This window comes from Anopheles nili, chromosome 2 (genome assembly GCF_943737925.1).
Source record: "Anopheles nili chromosome 2, idAnoNiliSN_F5_01, whole genome shotgun sequence".
NCBI lineage: Eukaryota > Metazoa > Arthropoda > Insecta > Diptera > Culicidae > Anopheles > Anopheles nili.
In genome coordinates this window covers 16,809,322-16,829,678 of record NC_071291.1, presented here as the reverse complement: position 1 = coordinate 16,829,678, position 20,357 = coordinate 16,809,322, and the positions used below count along the sequence as shown (strand labels likewise).

The following is a 20,357-nucleotide window of genomic DNA, read 5'->3' as shown; positions in this document are numbered from 1 at the left end:
AAAGGGCAACCGCGCAAGGGTGGAAGTACCGGAAACGAGTCGTTTTGGGGCTGTGTGTTTTGATTCCGCGCTTTCGTTCGGTTCGGCACGTTTGAAAGCGGTTGTCTTTCGGCTTTGTGTACGCGCACACTGCTGCTACTGCTGTGTGTGTGTGTGATGGAATTTTTTTGAGCTGTTGTTGTTGGTTCCTGCTGCCACCAAGCCTGACCAAAACAAGCAAACCGCAAACGATGGAGGCGCCCGCGGTCGCAGAAGCGCTCGTTTGGTGTGCGACAGTTTGCATAGATGCAGGCGTCGGTTGCCGGTGGTGAAGTACCCGAAAGTGCCGTACGGTGGTGAGAGGAATGCATTAATTTTAATAAGCCTTCACCCTGCCAGGAAACCTTCACCCCGACACCGTACGACGAAGGCGTTCGCAAATATTTCAATCCACGCGAAGAAGGCGTTAATGCGCACGGAAACATCTGCACTTACGGGCAACGAAAAGATTCAGGATATGGTGTCGCGTGCGAACAAACATTGCCCTGCCGGTGATGGCACCTTTGACCTCTGGTACACGCTTTCGATTAAATTTCCAACCCTAATGGCAGTGGTTTCTCGCGTAGCCGGACGCAATAACACGTCCGTTGCGATACTTGTTGCCGCTCGAGCCCGAGACAAAGCGAAACCACATGTTGCTTCTAATCAACGAAGCAAGGCAGCGTGTATCCTTTTGCGTTTGTGTAGCAAACAGTGCGACACGGATGCAGCTGCCATGCAAATAGTAAATACCAGCACTTGGTTGCCGATCCCACACACAATGCAAACACCACTCTAATATGAAATCACTCGCCTAGAGAGCTCCTTTTCCTTGGCAGTACGCTTTCCCGATACATTATCGCTTGTCATGTTGAGCAAATGGAGAACAAATTGAACCAAAAAAAAACTAACATGCTTGTGCACGTTTACCGCACAAGAGCAAGTCCCTGGCCGACCGACCGGGAAGTCGAAACTATTTGTAATCCTTTTACGGCACGCGAGCTGTAACTGTAAAATTACACCATCCCTCTGTTGGGCGATCCTGGAAACCGAGAACGAGAAGTCAACAGCGAGACTACTGCAACTCCGGAGCGACCGGAGCGACGGCTTCATTTCTTGATCTTCCAGCTAGTAAATTAATTGAAGGACATGCGAGTCCTTCCGCCAAAGCACCCATGCCTCACAGCCTGCATTGGTGACGTGACGATAAGAAGTTAAATCCGGCTCGCCTTGCTGACGACTGAAGTTGCCTCATCGTTGACGTCGTCCTCGAAATGTGACTCCTTCACCGGCTTTCATCCGACTCCCCGTGGAATTCCGCCCCCACGCCTGGGTGGCCGCTTTTGAAAAGCAATTTACAATTTGTTGGCAAATGTTTGTCCGACGGTTCGGTTCGTTTCGAGCACGCCAGCCAAGAAGCTTGACATCCGCAAACGGGTCCTGTGATGCGGGTGCAACCGATTGGGTCAAGCGGCAACCGACAGCCGGTCCTGACGATGATCCTGCTCGCTGTAATCTCCTGCGACCTCGTGGGAAGTGTTAATGGTGCGTCGTTAGTGTGATGGCCACCGACCTCACCCGTCATTGTCCTTTTTCGGTGGCGCTAAGTGGTTGCGTAAGTGAGTGCGAATGGCCACCGAGGGTTTTGGGCCGTCAGTTGACGCGAATAAATCCTGCCGACTGGCTGCCATTGACCCATTGGCTGCTTCTTGCTGTTAATCTAGCTTTTTTCGGCTCATCACGGCCGTCGGTTGCGTTCCCGAGAAGAAGGCGAATGGGAAGACAAAAAAGGCGGCACCGGGTTGTATAAATAAAGATTGAAATTACCCAGGATTACGCCGGGCAACCCTTTGCGAGGAAGGTTGCCCTTTCACACGCCACGCCGCGCGTTTGATCCCTTTTCCCGATGGCGTACGGTTTCGCTCTCCAGATGTTCACGTCGGTGGGTCGGGAAAGCCATAATCAGGCACCCGTTAGATAATGATCCGGAAACCGCAACCGGGGTTGCTTGGCTGGCTGGGGAACGATACGGCAAGAATGCGCCCCCACGCCGACGGCTGGGGAAAGGAATAAAAGAATCGCCTCAACCGGGATTGCAATTTAAAAATCTGATAATGGGCAATGTTTCGGCATAGTTTATTAGGGTGAGCCACTAGAACCTGGCTTGTGGAGTTGAGAGCGGTTAACTCGGAAGGATTCGCTTTAATGCGAAATTATTGTTGATTGAGGGATAATCTCATCGAGCCTCGTTGGGCGCGCGGTAATGGTCGAGAAATTTACGAAACTGCCGGAACAAAAACCCCGGACCCAATGGTGCCATTTATTGCAGGCCGTAAACGGTGGCAAGACGTGGGATTTTCTTAATGCAATAGCGAGTATTTTGAAACGGTGCGCGTTTGAATTGGCCGGAATCTCATCGTTGACGTTACACGTTTAAATGATGGGGTGCAAATTACACCTCAAAACTCCCAACTACTCATCCACTTGAGCGAGGCTAGCGTTGAGTTGGGTTCGTGGCTGAACGGGCCGCTCATTTCGTACGCGAGTGGAGAAAACAGGACGAAGCTGTACACCAACCCAGCCATCGCCGATCCGAGGCAAGCATGGCGCAACCAGGCTGGCAACCGAGCGGTGATGTAATCGAGCATTACACCTGCAATGGGGAGGAACAAAAATAAAAACGGGTCAACATTTTTGTGGGCTTAATCGGAAGGTCCTTACCACGGTCGTCCGACTGAACTTCGAGCTTTTGGAAGGCGTGCGGTTGCGTTAACTATTCACAAACATCCAAATTATGCCTGGTTTAAGGGACGGGAATTCGTCGGCAATCCCAAGCAAGCGTCATTATTTTTTGGCACAACTACCCAACACAAGGATCACCGCAGAAGGGCTGATCCGTGGGTCCTTGGACCGGAACGAAAACCACGCGCAAATTTCGGAACCAATCGAAGCGTAAGCGGTTATCGGTGCTACCAACCCAACGGCTGGAAGGGTTCGATAAATCTGGCACACCGATGCGGCGGTTTTCCGTGCGCTGTTTGGCGTTGTCGTTCAAAATTAATGACCGCTGAAATTGGAGCGCGACTGCAACCCGTGAGTAATGGCACTGGCTCGGGTTGGAAGCCCCCTGCGGGCGCAATGTTGAAGCCATTTCCACGATACAGTGTGACTATTGGAGGAAATTTTCGCGAAAACCTGTCAAAACACCGCCGCACGTCAGCCGTAACCATCGATCAAGCGGATCTAAGCGAGCGCCATCTTGCGGGTGGTTCGAGAAACGACATAAATTAGTTCGTTTCTTCGTCTGCATTCTTTTTTTCCTTTCGCTTACACTCCACCATTAATTAAACGCTAATGAGAAACGAGTTGCACAGCCGGGGGAACGCCAAATTCCGTAACTAATTTCTAGTTCAGCCCAGTAACGGGTTTCCCAACGTGCTTAAATATTCATCCGCATTCAAATCAAACGACACAAAAAATAGCCTCCCACCCTTGAATTATGTATTCAAAATTATTCGGCCACTTTTCCACACTCATCACGGTGGCACGTTGTTTACGCGCGCGTGATTGTTTAACGAACGAGATCGATTTTCATCCAGCAATTTATGGCGCACGGACCGCCGACGACCGGGTTGGCTGGCCACGTGTCCGCTTATGGCATAATTCACTCACCACCACCACCACCACCACCACCTGCAATGACCACCAGAGCTAGAGTGGCTCACTTCACACACTCCGTCAAAAGTGACCAACTGAACATCGAACACCAATCGCTGGCTTGGCACGGCGTTGGGACGTGTGCCACCCACGCTAATGAGCGTCCGAAAAGGACGCAAACACGGGGTTACTGGTCCGTCGGTGGATTTTCCTCCCCACAAGCCAAATGGCAAACAAACGAGAACAAAAAAAAGGCACGCAAGCCTGGCGTTGGAGCTCGCTTTAATTTATCGATTTCGTCACCGTTGTTGTGGATTTTTGGGGAAGCCGAATCGGTCATTAGAGCTAATTTGGGGCCCACTCATTACACCGCCCTGACGTGGTGTGGTTTCGTGAGGCGTTTTCAGGACACCCCTAACGCAGTGTTTGATGACCATGAACCGGGCAATACATCCCACCCACTTTGGTGCTTATTGTGCTTGCTTGGGGGTTGGGAAATTGGGTGACTGTAGCAATTATTCGAGCTACCAAGCATCCCTTTCTGGTGCGGACTTTTATGCTCTAAAATGGTGAAAGCATAATTTTAGATTTAAATCAATTTCCACACGAACGAGAAGGGCGTGCCAGATGGAAAGATGGGAGGCAATCAAAAAAAAAACAGAAGCTTTTCCCTGGCACTCAAACACTACCCGGAGGGTTGTCACACGGATGCCGCTGACTGAACGAACCCCACTTTCCACGCGAACTTAAATGGTTTTCCTCCCGGCCAGCTTCATTGGAGAAACTTCAAAGACGTTCAAAAAGGAATATAACAGTTACGCGCCGCGCGCTTGTAAGATGTCACTCTCGTTGTCCAATTGATTTGCTCTCCCGTTTTACGCTTCCACGTCCCCGGGCCACATCTCCGCGAACAAAAGGACCGTCCAGGACTCGTCTCTCAGGGTTGAAGTCGTCTAAAAAAAATCCCCAATCCGGACCGTCCACTGGGACGGAAACTTTGCCCGGGGAAACCCTCCAACCGCACCGTCGATCAAGTTGACGGAATGGCACCGGATGCGGGAATAGGCGCCCCCACAAAACGGACCCGGATGGTGGGATATTTTGTGCCAATAAAAGATTTCCTCCCACCCGAGCGGGAAATGAAAACGGAAACCTCTACGCAACGCGCGCGACTAAGGACTCGCCATCGGACGCTCCAGAGCTTCCTGAGGCTCGACCTGTGGCCAAAGGACGGAAAGAGCGGAAACGGAAGAAATCATCATCGTCGTCTGCATCCCCCTGGCCGTTGTCCTTCCCTTGCTCCTGGCCGTGCGTTTACATCTGCTCGATTACAATCGTCCCATTTCCTCCGACATTTTGCTACAAGTTGCTGGAAAGTTGTGTTCGTGCCATTTTTTTTACATTTCGGTTTCCTTGCTAGCTTCTTCTCATCCTATCGCTCTATCTCTCTCTCTCGCTCGCTCTATTGTGCACACTCGGACTTCCCGGAGGTCCTATTTTTCACCGCACCGTTGTTCGATTGTTACGAAATTGGATTTTTCCTGCCTTGACCTTTTGCATGCCGGCTTTTTTTTCCGGCGGCGACTTTCCCCAACGCTCATCGGTTCGTTCTACCGCACGGATTGGGCGACCCGCGTGCGTTCCCAGTTCGGCACGAGTGGGGCTAATGCACGGGAAAATTCACCACCCTTCGGACGGTCCGCCTGCACCGTGTCCTTTTTCCTGCATTCACCATTCGCCCATTGTGCGAAGTTGTTCGAGCAAGTAATTTTGGAGTAATTTAACATTTTTCCACTTTCCCACACCCCGGGCCGGAACCCCGGAGGTGGAGCTTTTTTTTCTCTCTCTCTTTTCTCCGCCCGGCTTGGGGCAAAGAAAACCCCCAAACCAAGCGAAACCAAAAAGAAAAGCCGTACAAGAAGCGTACCGCCGTCGCATACAAATTGAATTTTGAATGCCACTCGATGATCGCTCGGGACGAAATTCAGGGCGTTTAACGGGGTGGTCAATTCGAAGGAAATGATTGATTTTCCTTTCACCGGTCACAGGCCACCCGTAACGTTGAGCCTTCCGTAAAGCTCTCCGTTCGGTGCAGTGAAAGTTTTATACCGGAGCGCCTTCTGCGAAACCGACCGAGGCTTACCGGAAAGGTGTGGCCAAAGCTAACAACCGACGGATACTTTAATGTTGAAACAACACCTCCGTGCACACCTTCCGAGAGATGCAGAAGTTTTCCATTGCTCCGAAGTGTTTGTTATGCTCCGGTGTATCCTGCCGTAAAACACCGGACGGTGCGTTTTTTCTCTCCATCTCCATACATCCAATAAAAGCTCGATCCCGAAAATGATCATTATCGTGTCTATTTGGGTTTTACATTTTAATTGATTCGAGCTAACGTGCGATTACACGAATCAAAGTTACACCCATCCCGGACCCTCCGGTGGCTTCCCCCCGGGTTTCCTGACAAACGCCACGCGAATCCGTGAGAGGTCCTGTCCTGAGCCCCATCCCGCATGCTCCTTGACGCTTATGTGGTTTTCATAATGAGTTTTTACCGCGATTATGGCAGACAATCGCGCCGGCCGACGGTCGACGTTGCGAGCGAGAGAGAGAGATAGCGAGAAGAAGCAGAAGAACAAAAAAACACACGCGTTCGGATGAGGTTGAAAAACTAATTTCGTTATGAAATTGAATTTCTACGCTTCGGTGGCGTAGTTTGCGCCCATCCCGCGAACCAACCGCCACCAGTTGGGTAGCCCAAAATGGGGGTAAAAATCAGGATCCACCCATGGGGTGGGGAGTGGAGAAACTCCTCGATCACGCAGCCCACTGGAGAGCTGGAGAGCTCATTAAAATCACCACGCGGGCACGCGAAAGGATAATCGCACTTTGCCAAACCGACTCACACCAACGCCCGGTATCGCTTCATCCCCAGCACCGGAAAAAAAGGGATGCCGGCCGGCCGGTCGCTTTTCCCGCTCGGTGGTGCGTGAAAATATAATTTTTAAAAATTGATATCCAAATGAAAAAGGGACGGCTCGAGAGAAGCAGAAAAAAAAGTAAAAAGGATCGCTGTTATCTCTCCCCCTGTGCAGCGACGAGCGCCATTTTCCACCGGGTGCGCTTTTCATGGCACTCTTTGACCGTTTCGGCTTTTCACCGCGCTTTCAATCAATTTCAAGTGGCACCGAAATACCCATTCACCGATTTTCCAAAGGTTTCCCCATTGGATGGGTTGGCTCCGGAACACGCATGGAAATGAACTTATCCGATTCGGGCTTACATACATGCCCATCGAAGGATGGGTTCGAATGAAAGGACACTTATCCGCCCGGTTTCCCACTCACGGCTTGGATCTCATGCCACAGGACACGCTCGTCAATCAGCGCGGGCACGAAATGAGCTGCCTCGTTAAAAACACATCCATCGTGGTTTTCCTCAGCGCGCGAGGCCCACTTCCGTTGGGCAGCTGCGTCCTTAATTTTTCATCCAACGTCCTGAAGGCGCAACGTCGCTTCACTCACTCACAGGAGGTTCGGGTCACCCTTCAGCAGGCTTCAATTAAATCCCTCGCTCACGGTCTAACTCCAAAGCCAGCCCAGAACAATCGGACGCCGGACAAATCGATTAGAATATTCATTTGTTTTCGGCCGGCACACACCCTGCGCCAAAGTTACGCTGACGGGCGTGACCCCGGGCGTGATGATTAATGGCGAGAAAGTGACATCCCGAGGAGAACTTACCCGCAAGCATGGAGTTGAAAACGAGCGCCGGAAAGTAGTGATGGAAGTACAGGACACGGCCCATCGCGTAGAACGGCAGGTAGTGAATCATCCAGCCTCCGAATAGCCACAGGGCGGCTCGCAGCAGTTGCCATTTGGCGGCTGGAATGGAAGGAAAAAGGCATCGAGGGAAGAGAAAATCAATCACTTTACATTCACCCGGCCCGGCCCGGAAAGGAGGACGTTCGAATTTCGAACTCGAAATCACCCAAGCAACCAAGGACACCAAAGACACCAAGGACACGAAGGCCAGCAAGGTTGTGTCCGTTAATGGGCCGGCCAATTAGAAGTCCCGTTTGTGTGAGTCCATCCGGCCCGCAGGGCACCGTGTCGGATGTCGAATTCGAGCTAATTTGTCCTCCTTACTCACTGGGCGAATTAAAACACAAAGCCACACCGGCTGGGTCGCCAATTTACACGCCCGCGACTCAGGGACGCAATTAAAAGTTACGGCGTTTTCTCGGCTCGCGAAACGCTACACCGTGAGCGGGAGGTGGGATTTTCCTTCCACCTCTCCCCTCCCGGAAAAGCGCCTGTCAGCGCCACCCGCCCCTCATTTACCTACCATTTTCCGTGGAAGGAACCGGCGCCGGACCGACGGCGGTCGAGGAGTTGCGTTGATATCTGATAATCTCCACGCCGAAGATGATTAAAAAGAGCGCTAAAAATACCAAATTGCTCCACCAGATGATTGGGTTGCCCAATAAATAAACGCGATGGTCGGAACCGGAGAAGAACTGACCCTGCAGGAAGAACGGAGAGCGTGAAAGAAAAAATGAAAGCGAAGAAAGCATTAAAAGTAAGCGAAAGGTATGTTATAAAACACTGCCAGCAGAACACTCGAGCTCGGTGGGTGAGGGTTTGAATTTATTTCAAGTGGAAAACCACCTTCCCCCCACCTTCTGGCGAAGGAAAGGAGCCAACCGAAGGGGACGGAAAAGTACACAAGCAAGCAAGCAAGCAGGGGCGAAAAAAAAGCGAAAGGAAATATCATCCGCTACTGTGTTGTGCATGCTTTTAGTCATTACGTCGCAAAGTTTTGCCCCGACGCAATCCGAGCAAGGGAGGAGGCGGAGTGGTGGGAGGGTGTCGTAAAAAAAGGACGAAAAGAAATAGAATTTCGTAAAGCTGGGCCGGGTTTTACTGGTGATAAAGTTTCGCCCTTTAAACGGCTTTCAATGGGGCGCAAAATTACGGCCACGCGCGCCACAAGGACGCAAGGACGCAAATGTCGCGCTACCGAGCTTGAATGGTGTGAGCAAAACAAAAAAAAAACAAAAAGGAAAGAAAGCAAGATAGGCTCAAAACATGACAATTTTGATTAGGGAAAGCTGCTTAAAGAAGGAAATATTACAACGCAACGAAGGGCTTTGGCGAGGGTCCTTGCGTGGTCAAGCCAATCGCTCCAACTGCGGGAAAACGTAGCTCCCGTAAATGCAAATGCTTCAGCACACCACTACACGCGTGCGGTTGTAATCTCTTTTCCGCAATGGAATTAGAGAAAATGGCGCAGCGATTAGGCGGGAATCGATATCTCGTCCCAAGCGTCACACCTGCCCACATGGCACGGAGACTGCAGTTAAACGATGTGTGTGTGCGTGCGTGCGTGTGTGTTTGTGCTTGTTTGTTTGTCTCATGTTTGGCACCCATGCCACAGGACCTCCATCTGCTGGAGCATTATCGGATACGTACACCCGAGGCTGCTGCATATCCTGGGATTAATAAGAAAGTACCCGTTCTGGTGTCGCCTCGTTGCGCACCTTCGAGAACTCTTAATTACTTCGCACTCGTCTGCTGCTGCCCGTGCGATCTCCGTAGCGTCTTAATTGCTCAATGACGTGCTCAAATGGAGCGTGGAAAAGGGGTAAGCTAACACACAGTGCTGGAAACGCACGCATAAAAACGCACACGGAATCCATCGCTGCTAGTCAGCAAATCGGTGTGTGTTTGTTGCGTGCCACCACCATCACAGCACGAGTGGATGAGTTTCCGATGCGATGGGACACAGCCTCGATAGGTTCTTTAATGAGCGAAACTTCCCAGGAAGCCCCTAATTGAGGACCCACACCGGCAGAGGACATCCTTCAGTAACAAACTTCTAATTACGCCACCGCCACACTCTCGGGCGACCTATTCATGGCCGAACCCCGAAGGATCCTTGGTGTGATCGGTTAATCGTAAGGTCCTGTCGGAAGGAACCACCTAACCTCAAATCCCAAGAAACGCTAGCAGTATTGGCTTAGGCTTGTTCGTTAACGGCAAATAAAATGGCAAAACTAATGACGCACGCATCGAACGAGCAGCAAGAAAGGAACGCAAACGCTCACCCACAAAAACCTCACGAAGGACCGCGACATCACCTGCGTCACCGAAAGGCGGGATTTAAAATCGATTCCCGGTCTCCAAGACAAACATTTACTCACCCGATAGTTGATGGGCCACTGCCACGGTCGGCTGGTGACTTCGCCTTCCTTTGGTTTTAGCCCGGCGTTGCCCTGCAGCATGACGGCGTGGGATTCGAAGAACCGGCTAATGAAGCCAGGTGCGTAAACCTGAAAGTTAACGCTCGGCACTGACCGGAGGCGAAATAAAAAACAAACGCCGGTAAAAATAATGAACTCTATAAACCTCTGCCACGTGCTACGGCATGGCAAGGACCTCGGGTTTGGTTACATTTGTCAAACTGATTGTCCTCCACGTTCCACTGGGCGGCTTTGTCGCGGATGTTCGGATTGCAGGACACCTCCTGCTGCTCGAAGCCCCATTTGGGCAGCTGCTTGCTCGAGGTCGTCAGGACGCACCGTTCGATGTAGTGGTAGAAGATGAGCCGGCTGGTGACGGTTTCCACCAGCTGGCCTGGTTTTCCACCGACGATTTGCACCAGCCACACGTCGTTTGTATCGCCCTGGCCTTCCTGAAAGAGGGAAACATTAATGGAATAGATCGTGTATCACTGGCCATTTATCAGTGTATAAAGCATTCGATTTGATTTACAAATAGCGTGTAATCAACGTGTAATGTATCATGCTAATTTGCTAAATCGAATTTGTTCCTTCGCTTGATTCGAAAGTGTGTGATGAGCGCCCTCTATATGTGAACAACAGTACTAGCACAAAGCCCACTGGAGTAATATTGCACAGATGGCGCTACTGTGCTTGATCCATTAGGCTTTTGGGCTTTGGTCTAAGATCTAATAGTATATCAATTTAAAAAAAAACATAATGCTATATCTCTTTAGTATTATAATAGACTACACCTTACCTCGCCATAGCACGTCACTTGCAAATGTTTTTTCGTCACAGGCGCTTGTTCACGATGCGAGTGTAGGTTTCGCTTAGTCGGTACATGTTCCAATCGAACGAGATCCCCATGCCGGATCAGCGTGATGTTCTCGTGGGCCTGCTTATCATGAGGCTTCAACAACCACCGATTGTTGTCATCCTTGTGGCTGTACGTCGTGACCTGCTGCTGGCGAGCACCGAATCCCTTCGGGTACAGGTGGTTGTGCGAGTGCAGATAACCTCCACCCGTTTTGTGGTTCTTTAGCGTCACAACTGCACCGTACGCCACCTGCCGAGGCATCGACACGTTGTACAGTGAATTACCGACCAGATTGGACTGGAAGCCCGAGCTGTAGAACCCATCACCGCTGCCACTGCGGTTTAACACCGCCAGGTGTATGTAAAAGAAGCCAGCATACAACACAATCGGTAACACGATAAGTGTGAGAGCACGAGCCACCAACTGCCGGACCGTGTGTGAGACGGGTTGAGACAAGTCACCGAGTACGTCCCATAGATCACTGGCCGTATGCAAACCCACCAGCAACACCACGAACAGTCCCACAAACTTTACACTGATCGTGCAGGCCAACATTGCCCCGGTGAGAGCCAACCAGACCCACCACGTGGTTGTGAAACTGCGCGCCTCTTGCGTTAGGCGCGAAACACGTGCCATTCCCATAACGGATGCGGTCATGAAGAAGATGAGCGGTGGATCGAGTAGGATGTATCGGTTCAGGATGAGCATACCGATGTCGAACAGGATGTAAGCGGCTGCGAACGTGGATGCCGTCAGTGAGCGCGTCATGTCCCAGACGGTGTGGAAGGACATCGGCACAATCGCTGCCCCAAGGGCTGTGCAGAACTACGATCGAAGGGGGAAGAAAAAAAAAGTTAAAAACGGATCTGAAAGATGGCCTCAGAGGCTCTTCTGGTGCTTACTATTCGCATTCCCTCGTAGTGCGTGCCGTTATACTTATCGCCAGGCTTATCAAACGGATAAGTGCCATCGTAGCCGGTCAGATATCCGGACAGGCCGATCAGCATCTTGCCCAGTGGCGGATGCACGTCGAAGAAGAACGTCCGGTTGATGTACCAGCTGCCCATCTTGCCGAAGTGCGTTTCGTCCCAGCACACGTGGTCCGGCACGGTAACATTGTAGAACCGGGTGCCAACCGTTAGCAGAAGAATCACACCAAACATCAACCACCACCAGTTCCTGAAAGACAATGGAGATAGTTTCATAATTTTCACAAAAATAAATAAACCGTTTGCAACTCATTTAAATTATTCGCTTAAGGGCAACCGCAAACGGAGCGTTGTTTGCTGACATTTCGCTTGCATTGAAGTGGCTCAACTTCATTCCACCGAACGCAAAGAAGACACCCAAAAACCGGTATTTGTCTAAGCCGTGTCGGTGTAACCTTCGCGACAAAGACGATCCCCGGAGCTCATCAGCGGTCCCACTGTTAGGTTGATTGCAACAAGCGCACCGAAACCATCTTTCACCGCATCACTTGCGCAACATAAGACACCGCCACACCACACCCTGTCTCGGCTCTATCATCTTTCCATGCACTTCTTTTGGGGTGGTGGGTGAACTCCCAAATGCTCCCTTTTGATGCCTTCTGCAGGGTGATTTATAACTTACTTTGGTTCACTTTTGTCACTCGCCACATCATTCGATCGCGGTTTCGTGCTGGTTGCCTTTTCGGTGGAGCTTTCTGGGCCGGATTTTCCCTTGTCACCTGCAACGGCAGCCATGGCGCGGGTCTTAAGTAGGCTCGTTGGAAACGAAACGTGTGATAGATCCGTGTGATGTTCGCGTGCAAATGAGTGGTTCAAACAGCAGCGCGGACTGTCCCGTGCAGCGCACGAAAGTTTCCCTTTCTACAAGCAAAGTAAACAATTTTGACAGATCCAGCAGATCGGGCGCTTTTTGCCCATTTTGCTCTCTCTCTCTCATTTTCTTGCCGACGTTGCTGACGTTGTGAAGATCATGTTACCGTGCGTCTACACGGGCAGCCGTTGGCGTGAGTGTACCTGAGCTTTTGTACCAAATTTGTATAAAATAATGTTTTCAAAAAAAATTATAATTCGAATCGTATTAATCGTGAAAATAATGTGATAATACTGCAATATAAATGTATATACATTGCATTTGAAACACGGGTTCGTCGCCTAGTTTTTGTCTTCGACGAGAAGCATTCAAGTCACTCATCTTTTCACTCATCAAAGCGTTGCCAGGCATGCGCGTTGCTGACGTAAACATTCTGCCAAGCTTTTATGTGCATGTACTTCAACTGGAATTATAATTTCCCTCGCTCTACTGTAGCTATTTACTCCGAAATAAATGAGAAATATTAAAAAAAGCCTAGGATGTGAGGAAATGTCCGTTGGTTTAGTTAAGTAGGTTAACCGAGTCAGCCCGGGATAAGGCTCTCAGCGGCTGTTGGGAGGAAATGCCTTTCAGCTCACAAATAATTATAGAAATATAAATACGGCCAGGCCGTTCTTAAATAAATAACAATAACAGTTAAGTAGGTATTCTGAGTGACTTAAAATATACTTTGCTATGAGTATTTAAAAAACCTTCTAACCGAGCAATAACATCCTCCCTGCATTGAATTCCAAAGGATAAAAGTCAGCTGTTTGGGTCCACATGCTAACAAGCATTACCAATGTCGACCCTTTCGTCTAGGATACCAACGTAGCTCGACCGGAGTCGCAGTATGCCTTGCGCGGGTATTTGTGAAATGGTCAACCCCATGTGCCTAGAACCGGTTACCATGGAGATGGTCGTTGGCAATCAAGGCTGAGTTGTTGATTGTTAGTTGTTACCTTCGCAGCAGTCATTGCGGCATATAATTGTCCATTTGCCGTGGACCAGTTCAATTGTGATCGACGGTCTTTCTCGTAGTAAAAATGTCCTCCCGGGAGTGTTCCATTTCAAGCAACGTCGCGGATATCCTTATCAAGAAGCTGCAGCAGAAGCGAGCTCAAGCCCGTGAACTTCGAATCCCGCCACCAACACCAACCAAACGACCGGTTTTACGTTATCCTTCCGAAGCAGAACCAAACGATGCAGAGCCCGTAAAAGGCGCAGAGTCGCTGGACGTCGTAAAGCAGAAGCTCGGAGTCATCGACACCTGCTTTCCATCGTACAGACCACCACCGGATGCGGAGGACATCGCGTATCCTGAAACTTACCGCACGCTTTCGTCGAAAGAAAAACTGGTGCTGCTTTTCGCGGAAAACTTCCGCCGCCAGTACCGGGAGAAGTTTGCCAACCGGAAACCCCTGGTATTGGCCCCACCGAACGAGTGTGGCGTGCAGAAGTTCGTGTGCACCACGCTCCGACCATCCGTGTTACTGTTCCCGGACTTAATCGGTTCCTGGCAGGAGATTGCAGCTTTCGTGGCCGACTACATCGTCTACGAACCGCTCCCGAACCCTGTCAACATGGTAAGTGATGCTTTTTGTGCTTTCTTTCGAATCAACTCAACATCGAGGACGACTGTGCGCAGTTTGATTTCAATAATTTATTTCTATCTCTTATGGGAGCGCGCGCGCGAACGGTTTCTATCGCTGCCCGCCATATATGTGATCGATTCTTTCGTTCGAAACGCTCGCCTGGCCACCAAAGTTGGGGAGCTGTTGCGGGGTTTTGTTTTTCGCCATGTAGTGTGGTGGTGTGTATTCGCAAATTCATTTATGTATGTTCAACATTTTCTTTTAGTGATAGAGTTCAAATTTTACATTACTTCTCTTTGTTTGACGCGATTTATACATAGGAATATCAGTGTTTGTCTTTTGCAAAGATTCTTCATAGGCTGTCTCGCTAGTCTAGGATCCGCCTGTAATTGCTACTCTAAACGTTACTCTGCCTACTGCCTACCAACTTCTGGCCACGTTTAATTTTATTTTTTTTTTGGGACGAGCACTTTTTCTTACCCACCCTCGCTTGTTCGCGCGCTACTCGCTTCGTCTTCGTTAGACGGAGGAATATTTTCGTTTACTAGGAAGTAGTCCAAAAAATCACAATGACATTTGTTTGTCGCGCTGCCTAAATCGTCTTTTTGTCTTTGTTTTCTTTTGTTTTTGTTTTTGCCTAAATATATACGTGTATATATATATATATCATCATTACATCTTTGTCCTCTTTTGTTTGGCGCCGATCGTGGCTCCGTGCCGAGTGTGCCCTTACTCGTTTTCCCTCGGCAGCCCTTAAAAACGTTCGCTTTGTTAAACACTCACCGCCGTGTGCGAATTTCTCTCTCCTTATTTGTTTTGATTGAACGAATCGTGTCCATCGAACACGGCCTGGTTCCAACGATGGATGGCCACGCGCTCGCCTGAGCTCTTTAGTTTCTTTTTTCTATTTTGTATCGCCTACTACAGCAGAGTTTGAGAAATATGGTTGCTTAGTTTACGATGCAATGTTGTTTGAGCAAAAAACACACCGAAGAACATCTTCTCCCTTGCCGACACAGTGAATATAACGTAATGCTACGAGATCTTGCGATGAACGGAAATCATAGGAAAAACAAATTCCATTCCGTGTTGAGAAAGATGTGTGTGTGTATGTTTGTGATTCACAGATTGCAGCTTTTCAAATTAATTATATCATGAGATTTTCTCCACATCCGTTTCCACACACACAGTCACGAAACTTCGTTAAGTTACATAAGTTAGTGCATTCTAGGAAATTGTACATTTGGCATCTTCATCATGGTCGGTAAGAGATGGACACATTCACACCGTTTTGATTTCCCGCGGGAGAGCTGTTGGCTCAACCGGATCACCCTCACACGTTCGCTTTGGCCAGTTTAATCGGAGAGTTCTTGGGATTCTGCGCAACACGGCCAATCGTCCTGTAAAACGACTTTCTACCGAACCGCGAGCGGTTAAATGCTATTTACAAAGGGTACTAACAATAGACGTGTCAGTAGACAAACTAAAACGAACTTACAGTAGTAGCAAGGATTCAGGGACACGGTTCGCGCGTTGCCGGATGTTGCGGTTCACTGATGTAATTTTCTATAAAAAAAACCGTGAACGAAAGATCGGGACCGCGTTGAAGCGATTGTTTCAGTAAATCAACAAAACAAAAACGTCTCAACTTAACTACCATCGCGCATTGATGGTCTCAGGGTGCAGGGGAGCGTGGTATTATAAAGAAAAAAATTCAACTACTTAACGTAAGCCGTCCTTAACATAAGCGCTTGTATGCGCGCGCGCACACACACATTTTACGCTAGTCCTTTTTGGAGTATATGATTTGTGTGTAAAAATATCAACCCACGACGCCTCTGCTGCACTGTTCGAGATGGAACCGCACTGCATCTGCGACACACTATGTACACGTACGGAATGCCCTATCGTCCTGGCCGCTGAAGATTACGGTGGCCACTCACTTCCGCTTCCGGATGCGCGTTCGCTCTTCCGAACCGACACTTGGAACCGCACTGCTTGCGCTAGCACTCTGCAACTGCCGCTCGGCGCTCAGCTTGATGCTGTTGAGCAGGTACTTGAACTGCATCACCTGCATAGCGGTCACGTTCGGGTCGCTGCAGGCTTCGAGCCACTTGAGGAACTTCTCACCGTGCTCGACCGCGTCGGCTGAGTTCCGGATGTCGGCCACGGCCACCGAGGCCACCATCAGAGTCGCTTCCCGCTGGTGGTTCGACGAGTCCTCTTCCGAAGTGTCGCTTTTGGCATCATCCCCGGCCAGGCTCGATGCCCGATCCGTTCCAGTCTTCTCGTCCGCGTTGGCTAGCCCATCCTCTGCGCCGTTCTGATCGCCGGAAGTCACAACCGCTGCACCATCATCCGGCGTTACCGAGCGTCCTCGAACGACCATCGAAAGCATCGCTGTAGAAGGTGAAACGGCAGCACTGCTACCTCTAGAAGAGCAACGGTCGTTGCTGTTGCCACTGAACAGGATGCTGTCTAAGGCGTCCTTCGCGTCGAGATCGCCTGAAGAGGATCGTCGTCGCTTCGTTCCTCTCAGGGGTTGTTTGCCGGCATCCTCGGACATCCGTTCGAACAGATCCTGCTCCTGTGCGGCAGCCTCATCATCCTCGTCCTCTGGCGCTCGCGGATCACTCTCATTTGGTTCCTCCCGATCCATCTCCTCCTCTGGCTCGTCTTCGTCCTCCAGACCACCGATTTCGGTAGCTTCTCCCATCTCAGTCACTCCTCCGGTGGACGTTGCCTCCATGATGGCTGCCGCCGATTTCCGGCCATTTTCGGCATCCAACGGCATGGGAGTTTCCTCTTCCTCGTCGTCTTCCTGCGCATCGGAAGCATCCGGAAGGGGGGCCGTCTGTCGCCGCATCCTTTCGCTGGCATCCTGCGATCCTTGAGCGCTCATCGCAGACGACGCCACGGATGAAACCGAGGAAGGACGACTGGGTGGGTTCTGCTGCTGTTGCTGGAACCGCGAACGTCGCTCGTCTCCACTGCCATTTGCCACACCACCGCTGCCATTTCGATCCTTTCCACCACCAACATGATGGTTCGAGAGGTCCTCCGGCTTCGCATCACCCTCGTTCGCACCGCTCATGTTCAGGTCCATCGGTTCATCACCCTTCAGGTGAGCGCTCAGATGCCGGTTCAGGTGATGATGATGGTTGTTGTTGAGCGTATCAACCGCACTCGTTGTCGAGCCCTTGGTCAGCTGCGAGTACAGGATGTTCTCGTACGCCGCCGTCAAGGATGCGGCTGTTGCGGCCGATCCACCACCTCCTCCCCCCTTCTGTCCCGAGGAGTTGTTCTGGTTCTGCTGACTGAGCGAGTTGTTGTTCGTGCTGTGATGATGCAATGCCGCCGCTATCGCAGCCTGCTGAGCCGCTTGTGCTTGCTGCTGTTCGCGCAGGTGTTGCTTACTGTCAGCAGAGTTGCTACCAGTTCCACCACTACCCCCGCCGCCGGTACCACCAGGCATTAGCGACGCTCCGAACGTTTTGTACCACTGCCAGAACCAGGACGAATTCTTGGTGTCTTCGGGCGTCAGCGAGGGCGCCGAAGAGGGTGGCGTCGGTTGCGGTGTGCTGACGAGCGGTGGCCCTACCAGCGGTGGTGGAGGTGTGTGCGGAGTGTGGGCAGTCGAGGGCAGGGTTTGAGCGTGATTAGGCGATCCAGCCCCCGCCGTCACCGATGTAAGCCCCATGGGCGGTGGTGGCGTCGGAGGACTATGGCTGGCAGCCCTTGGCAGCGATGAGTAGAGGTTGTTGAGGCCAAGCATGGCCTGCTGGGACTTGAGCCAGTACCAGAGCGCATCATCGACGGGTGCGGTGTTCGGGTCGCGACCTACGGAAGCATTGGTAGGGGTTGTAGTGGGTGTTGTGCTACTCGCGGGATTGCTAGCGTGGCTGGATTTTCTATACTGCTCAGACAGCGTAGATAAGCCAGCCGCGTGCGATTGTTGATGAAGCATACCGTTACCGAGAAGCTCGCCCGATGAGCTTTTTTGCTGCTGCAGCTTGGCCAGATTGCGCACCGTCAGCGACGGTACGCCTGAGGACGAATTTCCACCGCTCGATGAGGACTTTTCCGCTCCACCACCACCGGTTCCTCCTGCGGTTCCACCCGCGCCTCCACCGGACGTTGAGTTGCCCGTGTCCTGGAGGCTACCACCACCACCACCGCCGCCGCCGCCGCCGCTTCTTCCAGAGCCCAGTCCAACGCCCGTACCGTTGCTATTAGCTGCCGCGCTGTTCGAGCCCTTAGGGCGCACGCTGCGAAGGGATTGGGCTGCAGCAGCGGCCGCTGCTGCCGAGTTGAGTCCTCCCGCCAAACTGGACATGGTCGCGAGATTGTGGTTGTTGTTGAGCTGCGCGATCAGGTTCAGATTGGTGGCGATATCGTTGAAGCTGAGCGCGAGTGGACTCTGGCCTAGCGCGGACATTCCCGACAGGTGGCTTAGGCTGGTCAGGGGGCTGATAGCCGCCATCGAGAGGTGGTGGTCGGACTTGGTGGGGTCACCCCCGTGGTGGTGGTGTTTTCCCAGATCAGCCCCGTATGCCTTCGATTTGCTGAGGGCTGATATTTCGGCGGCCGTCTTTGCGAATTGGCTGAAATCGGCCGCTGATGCGCCGGCGAGCCCGTTCATGATGATGTCCCCTCCGGACACGCCTAGCCCTCCGCCGCCCTTGTCAAGCCCTCCGCCTCCACCACCACCACCGGAGAGGTCGAGTCCGTTGAGGGAACCTCGCGCCACCTTGTAGAAGCTGTCGTCGTATTTGAGCTTTCCGTTGCCACCGAACATGGCCGATTCGAGCTTGAGGCGCTTTTCCGGTGGACCGCTGAATAGCTCAGCAGCTGCTGCCGCCGTTAGAGCGGCTGCCGTCGCTTCGCTGCTAAGCTTTTCGGCGTTTTCCACCGACTGGCGGGACATGTAGCGCAGCTTTTCCTCGTTTTTGCACCAACCGCGCAACGTCGATTCCGGCACGCCAATGTCCCGCGCCACCGACGCCTTCGATTCGCCGTCGTGGATCCGCTGGATCGCGTCAATCTTGTCCGTTGCCGTGAGGTGACGAAGCGGGCGTTTGCCCTTCGTCGCTGTGGCCATCATCATCATCAGGAGAGATTCTGGAAAGGACACGGGAGTGGAAGAAAAAGCTCAAAATTAATCCTCTTGCATAGGGTTGCTTCTACTTCTACGAGATCGAAATGAACGTTACTAACGCAACATGTTTCCTAACGAGGTTTATATTTAGAAGTGCAGGGACTAAAAATGACTCATTTTGCGCCCCGGCTTATGTGATCAAACATGTGTGTTCTCTAACTCTTCATGGAAGGTTGCACAAAGTCGAGTCTCAAAGGGGTCGTTCCATCTCGCCTTTCACGCGAGGTTTGTGCCGTTCTAGCCCGAAAAAGGAAAAACTAAACCTTACATACACCGCTGCTTTCCCAGCCAATGGTGTACGCAACCCTCCTCCAACCATGTTTCCCGATGGGAATGCAAATCGGGAACCAATAACGACTACGCATCCTGCCGGCAGGACTCTCGCTTGGCGGCCTGCCACCAGTGTAGGTATGAAAAGCCCATGCGTACATACCAACCAGCATGTACGCAGTTTTCCGGCTGCAAAAGCAACACACGCACCTTTTCTCCTTTCGCATGGAGTACATGGAGCTGGGGATTCGTTTGGTTACCGCCTACCAGAATTTGAAAAAAAAAGGCAAAGCAGGAACAACCCGACGTCCTGGAGCAGCTTTTCTTTTCTCGTCTCGCTTTTTTTCCTTCCAAACGGCGTTGGTGGGTTTTGTTTCTCTCTTTTCCCACCCACCTCCACCGTGCGCATAGTTTTCCGGCAAGCTCAACGAATATAGCTCGTTCTCTCGCACGCCTTGAACGGCCGTGTGTGTTGGCTTTTCAAGCGAATGCAATTTATTATGCGCGCGCGCGCGCGTGTCCGTTCGCCTCCCAGCTGGGCCAATGACGATGTTCCCTGCTGGTGCAATCGAGCAAAGAGCCCGTAATGTAAAGTACAGCCGTCTTGTTTCGACGCAGCCACCAGTGGAGACAAAAATATAGCGCCCTGTTTGGGAGGGGGTTTCTCTTCGTCCAGCTTCCATCCGCGCTTGGATGGTGAGCTTTTTCATGCGCAGC

General features: G+C 51.4%; 2 protein-coding genes across 2 annotated transcripts; both read right to left on the bottom strand.

Moving 5' to 3' along the window:
* Nucleotides 1-2,354: 2,354 nt before the first annotated feature.
* LOC128730747 (protein O-mannosyl-transferase 2) lies at nt 2,355-12,502 on the bottom strand. The gene is made up of 8 exons (XM_053823830.1): nt 12,390-12,502; nt 11,681-11,957; nt 10,719-11,603; nt 10,131-10,371; nt 9,881-10,029; nt 8,023-8,200; nt 7,419-7,559; nt 2,355-2,671 (listed from the first exon to the last, which is right to left on the bottom strand). The coding sequence occupies exons 1-8, from the start codon at nt 12,500-12,502 to the stop codon at nt 2,478-2,480; spliced, it is 2,178 nt and encodes a 725-aa protein (XP_053679805.1). The 3' UTR covers nt 2,355-2,477.
* A 3,649-nt stretch (nt 12,503-16,151) lies between these two features.
* Nucleotides 16,152-19,322, bottom strand: LOC128731333 (protein distal antenna-like). Its single transcript, XM_053824443.1, has one exon. It carries the CDS (start codon nt 19,320-19,322, stop codon nt 16,152-16,154), a length of 3,171 nt encoding a protein of 1,056 aa, XP_053680418.1.
* Between the last annotated feature and the right edge of the window lie 1,035 nt (nt 19,323-20,357).